Source organism: Eublepharis macularius, chromosome 8, assembly GCF_028583425.1.
Source record: "Eublepharis macularius isolate TG4126 chromosome 8, MPM_Emac_v1.0, whole genome shotgun sequence".
Taxonomy (NCBI): Eukaryota; Metazoa; Chordata; class Lepidosauria; order Squamata; family Eublepharidae; genus Eublepharis; species Eublepharis macularius.
In genome coordinates this window covers 22,840,906-22,860,401 of record NC_072797.1, presented here as the reverse complement: position 1 = coordinate 22,860,401, position 19,496 = coordinate 22,840,906, and the positions used below count along the sequence as shown (strand labels likewise).

General features: G+C 42.6%; 1 protein-coding gene across 1 annotated transcript in view; it reads right to left on the bottom strand.

The window, feature by feature from the left end:
- Positions 1 to 810: 810 nt before the first annotated feature.
- LOC129334502 (sperm flagellar protein 2-like) overlaps positions 811 to 19,496 on the bottom strand; it is a 71,408-nt gene continuing 52,722 nt past the window's right edge. The window contains exons 16-20 of the mRNA XM_054986651.1: positions 16,844 to 16,936; positions 15,297 to 15,476; positions 11,188 to 11,418; positions 9,912 to 10,034; positions 811 to 997 (exon numbers count right to left, since the gene is read on the bottom strand). Of these exons, the coding sequence (XP_054842626.1) occupies positions 929 to 997; positions 9,912 to 10,034; positions 11,188 to 11,418; positions 15,297 to 15,476; positions 16,844 to 16,936 (696 nt within the window). The 3' untranslated portion in view covers positions 811 to 928. The remainder of the gene's footprint in view (positions 998 to 9,911; positions 10,035 to 11,187; positions 11,419 to 15,296; positions 15,477 to 16,843; positions 16,937 to 19,496) is intronic.

Genomic DNA, 19,496 nt, shown 5'->3' with positions numbered 1-19,496 from the left:
GTCCTACTAAAGTCAAGCAACTATAAATTTGCTTTACTGACCATAGTTTGTTTGTAACCCTGTCAATTTAAGAAGGTCTACTAAATTTCGTGAGACCTGGATAGGCCAGGAGAGCCTGATCTCATTAGAAGCTAAGCAGGGTTGGCCTTGGTTAGTAATTGGATAGGAGACCTCCAATGAAGACCAGGGTTGCAGAGGCAGGCAATGGCAAACCACTTCTGATAGTCTCTTGCCATGAAAACCCCACCATAAGTCAACTCGGACTGGAGGGCTGGATGTCATTTTTTCATTTCCACGTTAGCATGCTTAGCATGCTTGAAACCCTATGTTGCTTTATAAATTGATGATTTTATGTATACACCTACACTTTTCTATAAAGGCACTGTGTGAATATAACAAACATATGTTTGCCAGCACATGAAGTATAACGGAGATTCATCAAGAATAGATGTGGCTCCATAACCAAGTGAACATGCATAGGGAAACCTCAGTTTGCAACCAGGCAATGGTTTTAAACCAAGCACCTTTTGTCTGGTGAAAAAGGGAGGAAGGGACCCCTTCGGCCACTCAAAATAGCTACGCTGGGAGTCACGGGACCTGAATGGGTAAAGCCATATTAGACAGGGGCTGTAGTAGGGAGAATAATTTGGGAAGACTGAGAGAAATGCTGGCCGAATCCAACCCAATGTATGAAATGGCCCTTAATGTTTTCAGTCATACTATTATACAAACTATAGTCTGAACTATTTGGCTGAAATAACCATTCGGCTTCAATTATAAACTTTTATTTAAAACACAGAGTTAATACAAAACATAACCACGCTAATTAGAGGATACGGTTCCACAACAGAGGAAGGATGCGCAGAAATACTTCTGTTGCACTAAAAGTAACTTTGAGAGTTTCTCCCCCATCCCTATTTTAACTTCTTCATAAGAAACTGATATCTCCATTCAAGGGCTGTGTTTGGTCAACTCTCTGCAGAAGCATTTTAAAATCCTACAGAAACAAAATGTTGAGATTGTTACACTGCAATTCAAAGAACACTTTCCTGATTGTAAGCCCTATTGAATAGACCAGAGAGGGATTCTGAGTAGACCTGTTTAGGAGTCCTCTCTTAGAAGGATATAACCCTGTAGTTACCACCATTGCTGTAGACTGGAACAGATTATCCCATCAACCAAGAGAAATGTGTACTTCATGTATATTGCTTGTTCAGTAACATTCAGATAAATATGTATCTTATGTGATTTCAACTAAAGTCCCGCCACATGGCAGAAAAAGGCATTAGAGTAATGTTCCCTGAAAAGCTCCCAAGAGGAAATAAAAACATTTCTAATTGTCTTGTTTAATCCTACTATCATAAACTCTTGAGTTTTACTAAAGTAACATTGTTGTACTTTCTCCCATTTAGAAAATTACAAGCTGTCTGTGTTACCAACGACTTCAATTAATAATGAATATGAGTGTTTTAAATTATAGAATTACTGTATGCAAAAAAGCATATAAGGCAATGTTGCAAAATGTAATTCATGTTAGTCCAAAAATCACATGAGAGGTTTAACACTATAATAAAGTTATTAATTACAAATCAGATTTACAACTAAGATTCTGGCCGATTTCAGACGGCCCTCCCCATGCTGAAACGTCGCACGTCATCGCGCAGAAAATGCGAAATATCGCGTTTTCTTGCGCGAGTTTTGCGCGACGTTGCACAAAACTCGCGTGAGAAAACGCGATATTTCGCGTTTTCTGCGCGACGACGCGTGACGTTTCGGCATGGGGAGGGCCGTCTGGAATCAGCCTCTATCTTATCTAGATTCTATCATATCTAGCTCTATGACATAAAAATGTATCAGCTTTAAGATTCTATCTTATCTAGATTCAGGATATAAAATTCTATCTTATCTAGATTTATAACTTAAAATTCTATCTCTCTTATCTAGAATGACATAGCTATAACTTCCGTAGTGGTAAAATGAAACAAAACAAAGACAGTTAGTTGTGCAACAGCCAACCAATAACTCTACCTTTCTTGATGTATATTTTAAGAGTTGTATTTGTGGACAAATCCTATTACTTTAATACTTTAATACACGTAATAACATGTTCCATGTGGTCACCCTTTGCTTATGGTGGAGACTGATCCATGGGATCGTTTCATCAGTCCTGAAAATTGTCTGTAAAAAAACCAAACAGTAAAACAAAACAAAATAAAACGAAACCCTGCCTCTGGTACTGCACTTTGAGGCCATCTCTACTAGCACAGACCAAGGCAAACAGAAGGAAAAGTAAGATGCAGCAGAGGATTGCAGAAGTTGAGAGAACAAAGATCAAAAAAAGATAATTCATAAGGCTTATGGAGGGCCTTAGAAAGCAACAACGATTGTTGAAAAAGTTGAGAGGCTGCCTGGCTTGGCTCTGGTGATGCCAGCCCAAGGGAAACTCACTGTGGTGGGGAGGAGCAACCTGAAAGTGACATCATTGCACTGCCAGCAGTGCTCTACCATTCAACCCAAACTCTATGGTTTAACTATAGACTTTTAGATGAATGCTAGAGTGTTGTCTGATGCAATGACACCACTTCTGGGTCACACCAGAAGTGATGTTGTGACATCTCTGGCAATGCCAAAGCCCCTCACACATTTCTTCCCACAGTTTCACCCTGCTACCATGCTGAGTGGTGGCAGGTATATCTGGAGGGGAGCAGGAGGTTTCCCACCAAAGTAGAAGGGAGAACCTGGTGGTAATGGGGACGCTTGAGGCAGGAGAGAGAGAGAGAGAGAGAGAGAGAGAGAGAGAGAGAGAGAGAGAGAGAGAGAGAGGCTGGCTTAGAACATGCTGAGGCTGTTGCAGAGGGGAGAAAATTGGCCTGAGTTCATTAATAGAAATGAGGAAGCCAGCCATGGATCTGGAGATGGGAGAGAGGAGATGTGACATCAGAACCACAGACAGCTCAAATGGCTCTCCACCTATGAAGGGAGATACGGCTGAAGTCATGGAAAACCAGTATGCCATCGTTTTCCGAAAAAGAGAGCAAGAGACAATCTAGGCATGGGGGGGGGATCCATGTGCCCATCCCATTCATGTATAAAGTAGATGGTGCAGGCTCTGTTTATTGCACAAATGAAGCTAAACCCTGCCTCCTCCGCTCACTTTATATCAGTGAACCATTTTTGTTTCTAATACTGGAACTGGGCCAGGGGAGAAAAAAACGTCATGTAAAAGAGTGCAGCCAAGGAATGTGAGGCAGGACAAAGGCTTTAATTCCCCATACTTGCACACTCTTAGGGATTTTTTTAAAAAAAGAGCCCCCTCATCATCTGCTTTACACATGAACACGGATTTCTCATCATACCTTGATGGGTGTGCAAGAGACAGAAAGATGCAGGCAGCAAGGGAAGGAATGAGAAAAGGAAAAAGAACAGGAGCATGAGAGTGAAGGGTTTGTGTATATGTATGAAAGAGAGGGGTTTTTTATGAGCTTGAATGAATACATGGAAGAGTGAGTAGCTTGGGATGAGTCTAGGGTTGTGCAATCCAGATCCAGGATTCAGGGGGAAAGCTAGATGTTTGCTGATCTGGCTAAATCTGGCTTTCCTGAGTCAAATCAGAGGATCCTGGATTCAATCTGGGAACCTGGATTCAGACCTCTGGATAATCCAGGTAAATCTGGGAAATATGGCTTCAGCCTCTGGTTGGCTCCTTCCTCAGCTTTTTTCCAAGAGGGGAGAGGGAAGGGAGTATGGCAGGGAGGGGAGGCCAATCTATGCAAGAGCTCTCCTTGTCTACCAGGCTTCTGTGAGTGACGCTGGTTCAGCTGGGCTAAGTTACAACAGTGTCCCTTGCTTCAGTTTGGTTCGGGTAGAAGTCTGTGTTTTGGCCAGATTCTCTGTTTTGATGTTGGTTCCCTTGATTAATTTTGGTTCTGGGGGATTCCATCCATTCCTTTGCTTCAGTTTGGTTCTGTTGGGCTTCCTCTTGTATTTGGGGCTTTGCTTTTGGCCAGTGACAGTCTTATCCCAATGTGTTTCTGCCTGAGAGCCTGGTTGGAAATGTTTCTCCATAGGAAACAATGGACAATGATTGGGGCACCTTCTTTAGGCGTTCATAAAATTGAATCCCGTGGTCCAATCTTCCTGAAACTTGGTTGGTCTTTAGAGGACAACCATGAGTGGGTTCCCTGCAAATTTCATAGAGATGAAGCCTAGGCACATGTTGTGACCACATTGGGACAAGTGTGAGTAGGTAGCATGCTCCAACCAGGTCCTCCCAAATGGCTTGACTCTACACATGGAAACTTATGTACAGGTTAGTAACAGACTGGACTGGAAACAAGTGTCCTTATCAAAAGTGTGAGGGGTGGGTTTGCATGTGAAAATACACATGTATCTGTGCTCAGTAGCATCTGAAGCTTTCAATTCTGCCAAAATTGGTACAAATGAACACCATGGGTTTCTTACTAAGCGTTCAACATGGGTGTTTCCTAGTAATCCAACTACCTTCATGTACCAGTTTCTATTAATCAGTCCCTCCACAAGAAGTTCTACTTTGGATATAAATGAAAAGTAAATTGTATTATTTTAAAACAAGCCGTTGTTTAAATCGGTGGGGCTGACTCAGAACAGAGAGAAATTGGTTCCGAAGAAAAACACCATTTCAAGAAATTGGTCATTAAGAACGAACTGTAATGTTTGAGTGACTCACATTTCCCCAGACATCATGACTGATCTTGCAGAGACTTCATTGAAATGAATGTTTTTGTATTCTGTTCCAGGGAACCCTAGGATGCCTTGAAGTGGTGGTATGAGAAGAACAGCAATGGAGAAAACCCTCCCTGAAATGCAGGGCCGGATCGAGGGGGGGCGGGGGGGTAGTCTGCCTCCGGTGCCACCAGGGGGGAGGGGCGCCAGGAGCAGCTGCCAGAGGGCACAGACAGCACCCCCCCCGCGTCTCACAGCCCCCCGCGCTGCCTTTCGCCTGCCCTGCAGGACAGGGGGCAGCCGGCTTGCTGCGCACCCCCTGTCCTGCAAGGCAGGCAAAAGGCAGCGCGGGGGGCTGCGGGGCCACCTGCACCATTCGCCTGCCCCACAGAACAAGGGGCAGCCGGCTGCCCCTTGTCCTGCGGGGCAGGCGAATGGCGCGGGTGGCCGCGCTGCCTTTTGCCTGCCCTGCAGGGCAGGGGATGCGCAACAAGCCAGCCGCCCCCTGTCCTGCAGGGCAGGCGAAAGGCAGCGCGCAGGGCTGCAAGGCTGCCTGCGTCATTCGCCTGCGGGGCGGCTTCCCAGCCCCGCACACTGCCTCCGCCGTTCCACCTTGCATGATGATGTCACCAGAACGCACTTCTAGTTCCATCCAGGTGAGGGTAAGGTCCAGCACCCTGATGAAACTAAATGTGTACTTTAGAACATCGCCTGGAATCCTTTGCCACATGCACCAAGAGAGATCAGTGATGATGAACTATCAGATTGTCTCCACATGACAGAGAACCACTGATTCAAGATCTGAGATCTCTTTGATGTCTTCATTGCATTTAAAAGCAGTCCAGATACACACGTCCACCAATTCTGTTAAAAGGAAGGGTAGGGTGGGGAGTATTTTGACTATTTTTCAAAACAAAACCAGAGCACACAAGTAAGGGGAGCTAACTCTGCCTTCTCTTCACCTTACCTTATTGCATTCTGCTGTTTTAAGCATATTTTCTCTCAGCTAAACTCTGATACTAGTTGGGTTGAGAGAAAATGCTGAAAGAAATGATATGCAGAGAGATAAGGGGTAGGCTTAGCTCTCCTAACCTGCATACTCCATTTCTGTAAGAACAAAGATGCCCTAATTCCCTACCATTTTACTTCAGGATTCCAGAAAAGACAAGAAAATCTCACAGACATGCTAATGCAGAGCTGCTGTGCAAATAAGAGTTTTAGTTGCTTATAAATCAGAGGCAATTTATCCTATGCCTGAGATCTGAGAGGGAGGATTCCATATATAAAGGACATAACTCCTTCGAATTTTATCTTGATTGGACATGAGAGAATTACATATGGAAATGACTTTCCCATTGAAACCAACAAACGTGACTTACTGGCTTAATTTCTTAATATGGATGAACCTGATTCAAGTTTTTTAAATTACATAAAAACTTAATCTGATTCTTACTTTTTATTTTAACACACACCCCTTAGTAGCTATAAGAGCTAGAAATTTGCTCCATCTTTTAGAAGGAAGGCTGAGATTCTAAAGGTATTTACATCACAGAACACCCACTCTGGTAGCTGACAAATGACAATAAAAAGACAAAAAAAAGGGAGAAGAATTCAAGAGTTAACACTGAAGATGGAGGTGTAGGGGAGAGAAAGGTGCAGTGGTTCAGAAAAGGATTTCTTAAGAGTTGGGTCTCAAGGAGTAGCTAAAAGGGGGTGAGCAACACTGTCGATTCTTACATGAACTGACCTACTAGAACTTTTTTATGGAGCAGAAATCAGTATTAATTGTGGGTTCCTCCTGAACCAAGCTCAATGCATGTATAGTAATCACACAAAAATACCAACAGGCCCAAATCACAAGTCAAATGGAGACACAGAGGAAGGAAAAGCTGACCTATATCTCCTTTGCCTTTATGGTAATAATAAGTGGATATTAAAAATTTGCATCACGTTAGCATTCTCCCACCTTTTGCTCTGTTTTGTTGGTTGTCACTTAGCATTCCCGCTATCTTGTGCATATGTAGGGTGGAAGGAATACAGATACAATCGCATCACACTGTGTGTGTGTTTTCAGCCGCATTTTGATGGGGAGATATGGGGGCAGGCGTGGGTTGAAAGTGCTCAAGCATCTCTGAGTTTTCAATTTGCTTAATTGTTCTTTCCTTTCCCCAAAAAACTCTGAGAAGTATATTTCTGTGAGAGGGGCTAGGAATCTCTCACAAGGAAATCTCAAAACTTTCATCAAACTATAATACCCCAGATTCCTCAGGGGGAGCCATAACAGTTGAAGTACAGTGATGCTGAAATAATTTTGCTGCATAGATATGCCTTTCAAATGCTGGGAAAATGCCACATGCCAGCTACACTGACAGTTCCTTGAGACATTGGATCTCATGCATCAAGTGCACAACTACTGTCTTTTTATTGTAAACCAGCAGTATGGAAGCAGGTCTTTCTTCCAGCAGGGAGGGACCTTGGAACAAACTTACACATGTCATAAAAGGCAGCATAAAGAGCTGCTGTAATCATGAATGTTACCAGGTCTAGGGGGTTTTTTTTGGCCACGTGTAAATAGCTGTCTACTGGATGTGTTATAAAGCACTTTGCATGCAAATCCCTATAACATATCAAAATTATTATTAGCAAAAGAAACTTTGGCACTGGTAAACAGAAAAACTTCAGCAAGTAGAATATTATAAACCCTCATTCCTATCAGAGCAGGATGAAATGAAATACACCCCATTACTATACAGTCATCGTTAAAATAGGAAATAAAATGCCTATTTGTGAAAAAACCAGTTACTCTTGTACCATCATGGAGTTGCCCTCCTTGGGAAGAACCTTAACTACTAAGTTACTGAAACACAAATATTTGTCATTACGACACGACAAGATATGCACAGAATGTTTGGTAAGTTTGGAGTCATTTACCTGCCCATAATGAGCAGATGAAAGAAAGAAAGAAAGAAAGAAAGAAAGAAAGAAAGAAAGAAAGAAAGAAAGAAAGAAAGAAAGACAGACAGACAGACAGACAGACAGACAGACCTCTGTTGCCTAACATTTCATGGGGTCTGCAAAAATTATTGTCTAAACTGGATATTAATAAAAATAATAATAAACAATAATAATAACTGCACTTATATACTGCTCTTCTAGGCAGATTAGTGCCTCACCCAGAGTGGTGAATAAGTCAGTGTCATTATTATCCCCACAATACAGCTGGGGAGCTGGGGCTGAGAGGAGTGGCTTACCCAAGGCCACCTGCTGAGCTCATGGCAATCTTGGGATTCAAACCAGTAGAGTGCTGATTCACAGCAAAGAGAGGTAGTTGCATTGTTAATTCCCTGCAGGGGGTCACTACACACTTTGTCCAAACACCAATTGTTTGCACTCACATTTATTTCTACACTAACCTACTTTACTTCCGTAGTGTCCTCATGGCTAGGGCGGAGGGGACTGAACTAGCGCTGTCGTCTTTGCTCTGGTGTCTGAAATTGGCCTCCACTAATTGGGGTCAAGAGAATCAACAGTTGTCCATTTTGGATAATAATTCTTGCATAACCCATGCTGAGATGGCTCTCTCATCACCTGCCTAGCAAGGAGCAGGGGGACATGGAAGACGTGGCTTTTAAAAAGTGCCTTCTACCTATTGCCTAAGAAGAGAGAAGGCAGATACCCAATACTCCAGGGGCAAGAGGGATTGGTGCCAAAGGTTCTGGAACAGATATTTCAGAAGAATTATGGCTGGTTGGATAGACTGGCCAGTTTGCAATCTGAAGATTTCCTCCTCTGACTGAAATCTGTTGCCGGATTGGGTGACAAGCTAGCCGTGACCTCTCTCCCTGCCCCATTCCAATTCTCCCCACTTTTATTACTGCTCCCATCTGCTGTAGTAAGTTGGACTCCACCAGTGCCAGAAAACAACTAGAGGAAGGAGGCAGACCAAAATATAATGGGGAATATGGGCAAGAGAAGGCTTTTAGTTGTCCTTCTGCTGTGCTGCGCTGGAGTCATAAAAACATTATGTTATAGTACAATTTATCTGAAACTTCTTCCCCTAGCCCTTCTAACCAAAACAACAATCAGGGTTCCTTACAAAGCAAAAATACAGACAGACCAGAACCAGTAATTTAAAAACAGCAACATAAAACAGTAATGCTGTAAATAGTCCCCACAAACAAAGAGTGAGGTAGGTAAGGTTGAGAGTGGCTGGGAGAAGGTGAGCTTTGTGGGTGAATGGGATTTGAACCTGAGCCTTCCCAGACCTAATCTGACACCGTAACCACTACACCATGATGCTTCCCATTACAAGTAGCTTAGAATCTTCATCTATAGACTTAAAAGCAAGCCAGCACAGCTTATGACCTAAAAGCAAAACGTAGCCCTCCAAGTATGGAAGCCAAACCAGGGCTGAATAGAATTCCAGCTTGCCTGTCAATTATTAGGCAGGCCAGCTGGCCATAAATCCGTGGCTATGTTTGGCTTAGTGGGTCAGAAATGGTGCCTAAAAGTCGAGACATGACCCACAAAAAAGCAAACCTTATTCAGCAAGATGCTGCATTCTGCACGGTTTCATGAGTGACAGTGCTTTTAACCTTGCAAACCACACCCTAGCTACACTCCATTTATCTTGCAAGTGATCTCTGAATAACACATCTCTGTGAGGTTTGCTTTTGTTTTATTTTTCTTAAACATAAAAAACCCCAATTGTATTCTCATTTATTTGCTGTGGTTCGGAAAGAACCTTTCACCTTGGAACCTGGGCGTAAGGAAGTTCTCGCGTACCCTGAATCTTCAATCAACATTGTCAGCCCTGCCCTTGACTTGACTGTTGTAGGGCTCTTTGCACCCTAAATCCCCAAGACGGAGGGCCAAGAGAAATGCCTACTTGGACTGTGACCATCCATCCACACAAACATGAGCAGCTAAACAGAGGGGAAAAGACTTGTAACACTACTTTCTCCTTGTACGACTGCTTTTGTACAAGTTGGATAAAGCACTTTCACTGACAACTGGATTTTCCTGTATGAAACATGAAAATTCACTTGCAAGCGTTCACTAAAGTGCATAATCCAACGTGTGTGAAAACACCCACAGTTACAAGTCTGGTTGCTATAGATAAAAGGCTACATTTCCCCTATTGCATTTTATATTTCCAGAATTTCAAAAAAGGTTACAGATACGTGTGCTACAGAGAAAGGGGCACTTACAGGAAGCTTGTAATCCTGGTAGGTGTTCACCAAGTCTTGAATGAAGGGATGCATCAAAAGTAGCGCCACAGTGATGGGTTCCAAATCTTCGGAGCCAAGCTGCTTGTACACTTTAATGAAATGCTTTAAAAGGAAACACAAATGGCTTGCTTTATTAGAAAAGAGAACGAACATGCTGTTTTAGGCATGACCTATATTCTCTGGAGCTGCTCCGTTTTCCAGAGGATGATCTGGTTGTTCTGACTTTATTTTCCTACTCAACCCAGCCCCTTCATATATGGTGCATGCTCTATAATAACAGGGATGTGGATCCACCAGAGCATTTCCACAGATGGAAGTATTTCTGAAGGGTTTTCTCAACTTCCCCCTCCTGTTGCAACCTAAAATATACCCCAAACTCTGCTTTCTCTTCGAATATCATTTCAGGGGCATTTGGGGTTGCAATAGGAGGCAAGAAAGTTATATTCCACAGGTGGAAATGCATTGATCTATGGAAATGCTCCAGTGGATTCCAACACGATAGAAACACGATAGCATGTTGGTGCCAAATAAAGCATTTCGTGTACATTATCCCAGAACTTTCAGTTAGGGCATAATTACTGCCCCTTTGCAGGGGAAGATAATGCTGTACATAATAGTGACCTCCTTACAGTCACTAGTGAATTCACAGCTGAGTTTATGGAACTGGTGATTCCCAGCTCACAACCCTGCTCACTATACCAAGCCAGTTCTTATGGGATGAAGTCCAGGCTATCTGGCAGTAAGTGCTTTATAGTCTTGAAGCACACCGTCTAGCCAATGTTGGGGGGGGGGGAATCCATAGAGGGATACAATATTAAAATGTGACATATCTTCTGTTTCCTGTATTGTTTCAGAACCATGTTCTTTACCTAACAAGTAAAACTGTGGACTCCCACGAAAGGAATAAAATAGTTTTGCATGTTACATCTGGGCTAGGGCTGCCAGTTTCCCCCTTCCTGGAAAAATGAAATGAAACTGTTCCTAGAACTCCAGTTGGCCTGCCATGGCACAAACACAGGGTGGGTAGCTGTTCCACACAGATGGATTTCTGCCTTCCTCTCTGGTTCAACAACGCTTAGTCTGAGGATGTTTCAGAAGCAACACATGACCATTCTCAATGGGCTGCCATTTGCTGGCCAAAGTTAAGTAACGTCATTTAATTTTAATATTATTATTATTGTTATATGCCATCAAATAAGAGTGGGATAAATGTTTAACTAAAAAAAAAAGTGAAAGTGCCGGTGGGTCAACCAACCTCATAATTGCCCATTTCTGACAGATAATCACTATATCGACAGCTGTCAGCTGCTTCAATTGTTTCATGCTGAAACACTCTGAGTAGGGTAGCCAGAGAAATTATTCCATCGTTGGTGTAAAATTCATCTTCATCTTCTTTTTCCTTCTCTTCTTCTTCCTCCTCGTCTTCTTCACCACCTTCCTCCTCCTCAATTAGCTCATCATGTTCATCAATAAGTTCGGAAGTGAACTGGAGGAGAAAAACATAACACGTTGCAATAGCTTTTGTACCCTTGATTGCTCACTGATGACCAGCTGGTGATTTCTCAATGGAAGATGTCTGGATGATATTTCTTTGATGGCCTATTAGGGCTGGTTGCTACTACCATCTGGGCTGGGGCTGAGGCCAGGACCTTGCAATGTGTATGTCTGACATAGATTGGACCCACACTGCTGTTTTGCTCCACCTTGGCTTTCAAATCACCAGTGTTTCTTGGAAGATCTGTCCTCCAATCAGGGCTTTTTTTCAGCTGGAACGCGGGGGAATGGAGTTCTGGAACCTCTTGAAAATGGTCACATGGCTGGTGGCTCCGCCCCCTGATCTCCAGACAGAGGGGAGTTGAGATTGCCCTCTGAGCAGCTGGAGCAGCGCGGAGGACAATCTAAACTCCCCTCTGTCTGGAGATCAGGGGGCGGGGCCACCAGCCATGTGACCATTTTCTCTGAGGGCAACCCACTGAATTCTACCACCTCTTTTCCCAGAAAAAAAGCCCTGCCTCCAATCATTCACTCTCTGCCGTTTACCCTACTTTGCTCCAGAGTTTCCTGAAGGATCAAAACAGGTTAGCACATGGTCTCAACAGGATGGTACACATATTTGAAACTCCTCCCCACATTGGTGCCATTTTACTGCTGTCATCCCCTCACATCTGCACCACGGAAGGATTTTTTTTTGTCTGCTTAAAAAAAATGATAGTTGTTGTATCACTATATCATTGTAATGCTGTAGCAATATAACAACTACTGATTTTTTTTTTTTTAAATCCAGGAAAAACCTTTGGTAGGATGGGATGGCATGACAGGGAGAAGAGAATGACTGAGGAAAATATGGAGAATGCCCCCTGCTGATGATCTTTTGCTGCTGCAAATACCTTTGTATATCACAACTACTTACTGACCCAGGTTACGTTCTTAACAGGGAATGCTGACAACATTTCATTCCACATCCTTACTAATTTTAAATCTATGAACCACTGAACAATGGAAGGATCAGCAATATATCTTTATATTTCCATTATGGGACAATAAAAATCTTAACATAATGCTGTATTAAATTCAGATGTCAGGTACAGATTGGTTTGAAAAAAGATTATGTATGTATCTATTTTTTTTTCCAGTGGAGGAATAAAATGATGCTGATAGGGTACAGAGAGAAGAAACGGTGGAAAAGCTCTAAAGAGAACATTCAGATCCTGGAACTCCCAGAGTCTTCAAAAGAGCTGCTTCCATCTATTAATTTAACAATGAAACTGATTAAGTGTTGCAACCCTAGAAAAATAAAGATGTCAGTGTATTCATGAGGTATCTTTAACAATAAGCTTTCTTTAAGACAACAGTCTATCTCCAGCTTAAGACACACAGGGGTGTATGAACACAGCATTTTTTCATTTCTTTTCATTTTTGTACATATTTCCTGTGAGTGTTATCATCCTGCCCATAGTGTTCACTACTTTCACCCCATTTTGTCCATTTCTTCAATGGCATTTTTACACGTTAGATGCCAATTTTATGCAAAACATAATGCAACATATGCAAAACATTTTACTCTTGATTTTGCTATTAAATATTATTATTTTGGTCAAGAGTGGGGGGGAAAGCAATTTGAATTTTGTCCTGATCACTTTGAATTCATAAAGCAAATACCAAAGACTAAGTCAGTCCGGGGCAGTCATGAAAATTCGTAATATCCCTAAAGATACATCCCATAAACCAGAGTAGAATATTCTGTACAACAGCGCTTAGAAACACACCATAGCATGGCTTTAAAGATCAGGTGTGGTTTCACAGAAAGAAAGACAAAACATGAGTAGACCACACTAGAACAGAAACCATTAATGGTGACTAAGAGCAAATTTGCTGAACTAGCATTCTCCTTTTTATTTCTAGAGGAGTTAGAATCATAGAATCATAGAGTTGGAAGGGGCCATACAGACCATCTAGTCCAACCCCCTGCCCAGTGCAGGATCAGCCTAAAGCAGTTAGCCGTGTTAGTCTGTAGTCGCAAAATAGTGAAGAGTCCAGTAGCACCTTTATGACTAACCAACTTTTTTGCTGCATAAGCTTTCGAGAACCATGCTTCTGACGAAGAGAACAGTGGTTCTCGAAAGCTTATGCTACAATAAAGTTGGTTACTCTTATTTTTTTTTTTATTTTATATAACTACAAAACACTACACAGCACTACACAAGACTATCACAAGGAAAGGGGAGAGGGAAGGGACAAAGGGGGGTGGAAAAAGAAAAAAAGAAAAAGGAGGGGGGGGAATGAACTACAAACACTAAACACTACACTTCAATGTTTCCCTTCATACTGTCATAATACAAAAATAGCTCCATAGGATAATGATGGAGTGGTTAATCATACAGAGAATAAACATTTCAAATTCTGATTAAACTTTCCTCCCCCTTCTAGGTCCCGGACGCAGTTCTCTCTGTGCAACCGCTGTTGCGGTGCTCTCCTCCTCCTCCCCCCCCTCCGGCTCCTCCTTTTCTTCGTTCTCGGTGCAGCAGAGTTCTGGGTTTTTATTCTCAAAATCCTTTAGTTGATCTTCTGATAATATCTTATAGGCCTGATCTTTATATCTGAACCATATTCCTTCCGGGAATAACCATTTGTACTTTATTCCATGGTCCCTCAGAAGAGCTGCAAACTTTTTATATTTAAAACGCCGTTTCCGGACTAGAAATGGAACGTCCTTCAAAATCTTGACTTTCAAACCCATAAAGTCCAAATCCGCATTATATGAGTTATATAGGATGGTGTCCCGAATCTTTTTAGATGAAAAGTCAGTAATGATCTCACGAGGCAACTGTCGCTTTGTTGCATATTTTGAAGAAGCCCGACGGACCTCCAAAATGGCGCTTTTAACCTCTTCTTTAGTCGTCCTCGCGGGTATCGCCAATAGTTCCGAGACCACCTCCCACAGATCCTCTTTTTCCTCCTCTTTCACGTTTTGGAGACGCAAAATTGTCTGCGTTCGTTCCATCTGTAGCCCGATCAGCTGGTTCTCAACCAGCTTCAGCTCCTTTTTTGTAGCCTTCACAAGTGACGCACTTTCCAGAGCAGACTTCTCTGCCCCCCCCCGCTGCTGCCTTAATGGTTTTCACTTCGCTTTCAATTAAGCCCACCCTTTGATCAGTTTCGTTCAGCTTGTCAACAAAGGGTTTTATGGCTTCCACCACCGCCCTGCGCACCAACTCTTCGAGCGACTCCCCCTTCAAGGTAGCCGAGATTGACTTACCGAGAGCAGGACTTTGCTTCTTTGCTGCCATTTTGGGGGGGGGGGGCGCCAACAAAATTCTGGAACTCAACGAAGGGGAAGAACGAGTCTTCTTCAGATCAACCTCTCCTTCACAAACGCTTGTAGAACAGAAGGGATTCGCTTGTTTACGGGCTTCCGCCTGTTTCTTTTATTTGCCGTTTCTCGTTGCCCGGCGGCACTCGAGGCGCCGCGCACGTCTGCCGGCCTCCATAGGGACAAACGGGCAATTCCCCCCCCGCATTGATTTCGGGGAGTTCTTCCCGCCGTGTCCCGGACCCTGGCTCCCTCCCTGGGAGTCCTGGGGGCTAATCCTTGCGGATCAGCCGCCCGGTCAGGGTGCCCGGTCGTTTCCTCCCGGACCAGCCGAGAGGAGCGTCTGGCATGGCTGAGAAAACGAAACCGAATCAATAAAGTTGGTTACTCTTAAAGGTGCTACTGGACTCTTTCCTTTTTATTTGGCAGAGCGACAACATTGAATCAGCTGGCGATGGAAGTGCTATAGGGTCTCCACTTTCGGAAATAACAGGCTCCCTGCTGTCCTCAGCCACCCCCCCCCCAGATTTATTATTATTAATAATAGTTTTTACCACATGAGGAACAGGAAGGCGTTTCTCTTTCTTCCTGTGAGTGTATGTTCCTGTAGCAACACTGAGGGCCCGATAGACACCATCCACAGCATCGGCATCAGCGGCAAAATACAGCAACATCTCGGCGTAGTTCAGCAGAGGCAAATTATTTTTGACATCAGCAAATAAAGTGAATAAAAACTGTTAAGGAAGAAAGTCTTTTGTTAGTTAATGCCAACGATACTTGAACCCTTTTAACAATTCAAGTGAGCAGAACTTGCTGAAAGCATCTATGCAGCACCAGGGCCACTTGATTTTTTCAAGCACGGCGAGAGAAAGAATCTCCATGTTGGGAAAAGCAGGAGTTGTGTAATGGGTAGGAGGCAATCTGCCCCAGCTCTGCTTTGGGAGATGAATGCCCTAGTTCAGATTCTTCAGTGTGGCCAGGGGAATATGACTGCAGTTGTCCCTGGAGTGGCTTCCATGTTAGTCCAAGGAGTGCATTAAAAGTTCCAAGTGAGGGTGACTTTCTATAACATATATAACATCATATATATGTTTCAGCTTTAAACTTTATAACATATATATACTTTGACCCACATAGCTGAATTTTCTTATGTGCTTCTAAGACTCTTTTATGGGAGTTCTACCACTTATCCGCTACGTAAATTGTAGCTTATGCTACAATAAAATTGGTTAGTCTTAAAGGTGCTACTGGACTCTTTTTGTAAATGTACAGGGAAGCTCGGTCAATGTCTGAGTGTCCTTGTACTCTCTGGGAGCAGTTTAGGAGCCAGTCCTCAGGTCTATGTAAACAGAATTGATCCACCTTTGCTGGCAACTTACCGCAGCAGGCTGAGAACAGCTGAGGTTTAATCTAGGCTGACTTTCCCCCTCCTTTTTCTGCAGGTATTTAACCTGGGTGGGACCAGAGGACACATGAGAAGCCAAAGACCTCTTGACCCTGAGAGCCAAGCTACAAGTGACACCTGACACAGGTTGGACACTTGTCAGCTTCCCTCAAGTTTTGATGGGAAATGTAGGCATCCTGGTCTTGCAGCTGTAATGGAGAGCCAAGCTGTAAAACCAGGACGCCTACATTTCCCATCAAAACTTGAGGGAAGCTGACAAGTGTCCAACCTGTGTAAGGCGTCACTTGTAGCTTGGCTCTGAGTTTTTCACCTGGGGCTCACAGCCTGGGACCTGCAATAATCAGTTTGCTGAACCCAGACCAGCCCATATGTGTGTGGTTTTGTTTATATTTCTTTTTACTTTCCACCTTTTTCTCTTTCGTAAGCCGGTTTGGGTCCTCCCAGGGACAGAAGCATCCTAAAAAATGCTTATATAAATACTGTGGACTGAGTTGTACATCAAATAAATTTTGATAGCTCTGCAACTGAAACACGTCATGTGTTTTTGAGGGGAAAGTATTGTTTCAACATCTTGAGAGACACCTTTAAATACCACGGCCACAATCTAACACAAAGCAAGCCATGCTTGAGCCCACTGAAATAAATGATCGTAAGCACTATTAATGGGATCATGGCCTGTGAATTCTGGATACTTACCTCTATAAGGTGTTCCTGCCGGTTAAATGGTAAGGGCTCTGTTGGACTTTCTGGAATGACAAGTTCTTCACCGCCTTTAAACCAAAGACCAGCCTAAAAACAGCACATATTCATTCTGTTATGATTCTGCATATCTCTGCATGTATATTTTTCAGCTTATAAACATCTTAATAAAAGCTATTAGTTCTGATATATTTTTAAAATTCCTTGTATTGTCTTTTTTTTATACATTAACATGTCAAGTTGCCTGCTATTGAGTTAGATCATTGGGCTATGAAGCGCAGTAGTGTCTACCCTGACCGGCAGCGGCTCCAGAAGAGGTCTTTCATATCACCCAGTCCTTCAGATGGAGATGCTGCAGACTGAATCTGGGTCCTTCTGCATGCAAAGCATATTCTCAGCCACTGAGCTGTGGCTCCCTCCCATAGTTCACTTCCACCCGCTTTGGGCTGCATTTCCAAGCAACCCGACTCTGAGAATTCCCAGTTCCAGCGCGCCAGGGGCCGCTACCGGCCTCTTGAACTCTCTCTTCAAAGTTCTTTTCAACTTTCCCTTACGGTACTCGTTGACTATCGGTCTCGTGCTGGTATTTAGCCTTAGATGGAGTTCACCAACAGTTCACTTCATACTGCTCTATAGGACCAACAGGCATATATGGGGGATGTAAAAATATCCCCAAGTTGATGAATTAAGTTTGCTGTCAGTAACCCAGAGACACCACTCAGCAACAACCAATGATACTGCTTTTACCAGAGTGGAGACAGCCAGCTTTTCTACTGCTGAAAAAGGGAGAACTAAGCAATTTGGACATTAGAAAAAGGAAAGCTTTTATTTATTTATTTATTCATTCATTTATTTATTTATTTTATTCGATTTATATTCTGCCATCCCCGCATCAGCAGGCTCAGGGCGGATTACAACCATATACAATTAAAACACATTAAATAATTAATACCAGTTAAAATCATAAAACAGTTCAGATTTCCACAGTTAAAAATGCATATATATATACAGATTTATATATATACAGATTCATACAGATTTTAATGATTACTTAGCGTAAGTGTAATTTGAAGATGATACCAATATTTGTTGGGAAGAAAATTGGAAGCCCTTTTAGTCTATATAGTTTGAGTCCCTTTTTTTGTATTATTAGTATGTGGTGTTATTTCTGTACGTGATGTATGTTGGTTAGTTGTCTGTTGTTGTTTTTATTAGCTTTTTGTGTAATTGTAGTTTTTAGGATTGTTCTTGAATAATATAAAACTCTCATTTTTTAAAAAAAGGAGGAAGGCATCCCATCTGACCACCAAAGAAGGTTATGCCAGGACAACAATGTGACCTGATCATGTGACCTGCATGTACAAAAGCCATGTGGAATGGGGGCATGGAAGAGAATTGAATCAAGACTGCATGAAGAAGCTGACTGGATCCATCACATCTTATGTCAGAGTTTTACATTAGCTCTTTCAGGAGGCTGCACAATTTATTTCTGAATGAAACTTTTTAACCTGGCTACACTGTCTTTTACTAATTTCACGGAACTGCCATATACATAATTTTCCGACTATATAATAATGACTCATAAAATGAATACGTCTTGCATTTCAAAGTATGAGTCATTTGCATTTCAAAGTATGAGTTAGTGATTCTGCTTATGAAAGCAAAGCAGAGAACAATAATTCAACAACTGTGGATGATGTGACAAGAGCTGTGATGGCTGGTTTCAGTTGTACCGACAACCAAAGGCAAGAGGGGACACATCAAACACCAGAGAAGAAACCAAACCAATGACGAAAGGTGCAATTAAAAATGAATGTAAAATTCCATTTATGTTTGAAAGAATATTGTTAAGTTGCTGATGGCAGTTTGTGGTTCTTCCTTAGGGGAATTTTAAACACCAATTTAGGGCAAGGTTGTTTCCTAGTACAATGAGAGAACTGCATCTCCAGGCATGGCTATACTTACTCATGGATATCCATGCAAATGAGTTTCCATCTAGAATTGTTCCATTTTGTTTACTGAGAGTGAAAGACACTTTTTCATTAAAAAAATGAAGGTCATGGCAAGTCACAAATTATTTATGGTGAAACAAGTCCTGGTTAAGGCAGTCTTCAGTCCAGTTTTTGCTAACATCCATATTTGTGCACCTTTGCAAACTGGTTTTTCCCCAGTCACCAGGATCCTGAACTATGGCTGACTGGAAAGAAATGACTCCAGTTTATTAAGCCTCACCCCCAAATACATATGTCAGAACATCTTGAAGTTTTAAATAGAAGAATTCCTAAATCAGGCATTATCTATCGTGGCTCTTTCCTTTGAGAACAGAAGAAGAAAGAAACAAGAAACTAACTCATCAAGAATAAACTCCAGTTTCTGCATGGTGTCTGAGTATGGGCAACTTTGTGAGTTAAATGTTATTGGTTACTTACTATAACCTTTAAAAGAGCCCCGTGGCACAGAGTGGTAAGCTACAGTCCTGCAGCCCAAGCTCAGCTTGCGACCTGAGTTTGATCCTGGCGGAAGCTGGGTTCATGTAACTGGTTCAAGGTTGACTCAGCCTTCCATCTTTCCAAGGTCGGTAAAATGAGTACCCAGTTTCCTGGGGGTAAAGTGTAGATGACTGGGGAAGGCAATGGCAAACCACCCCGTA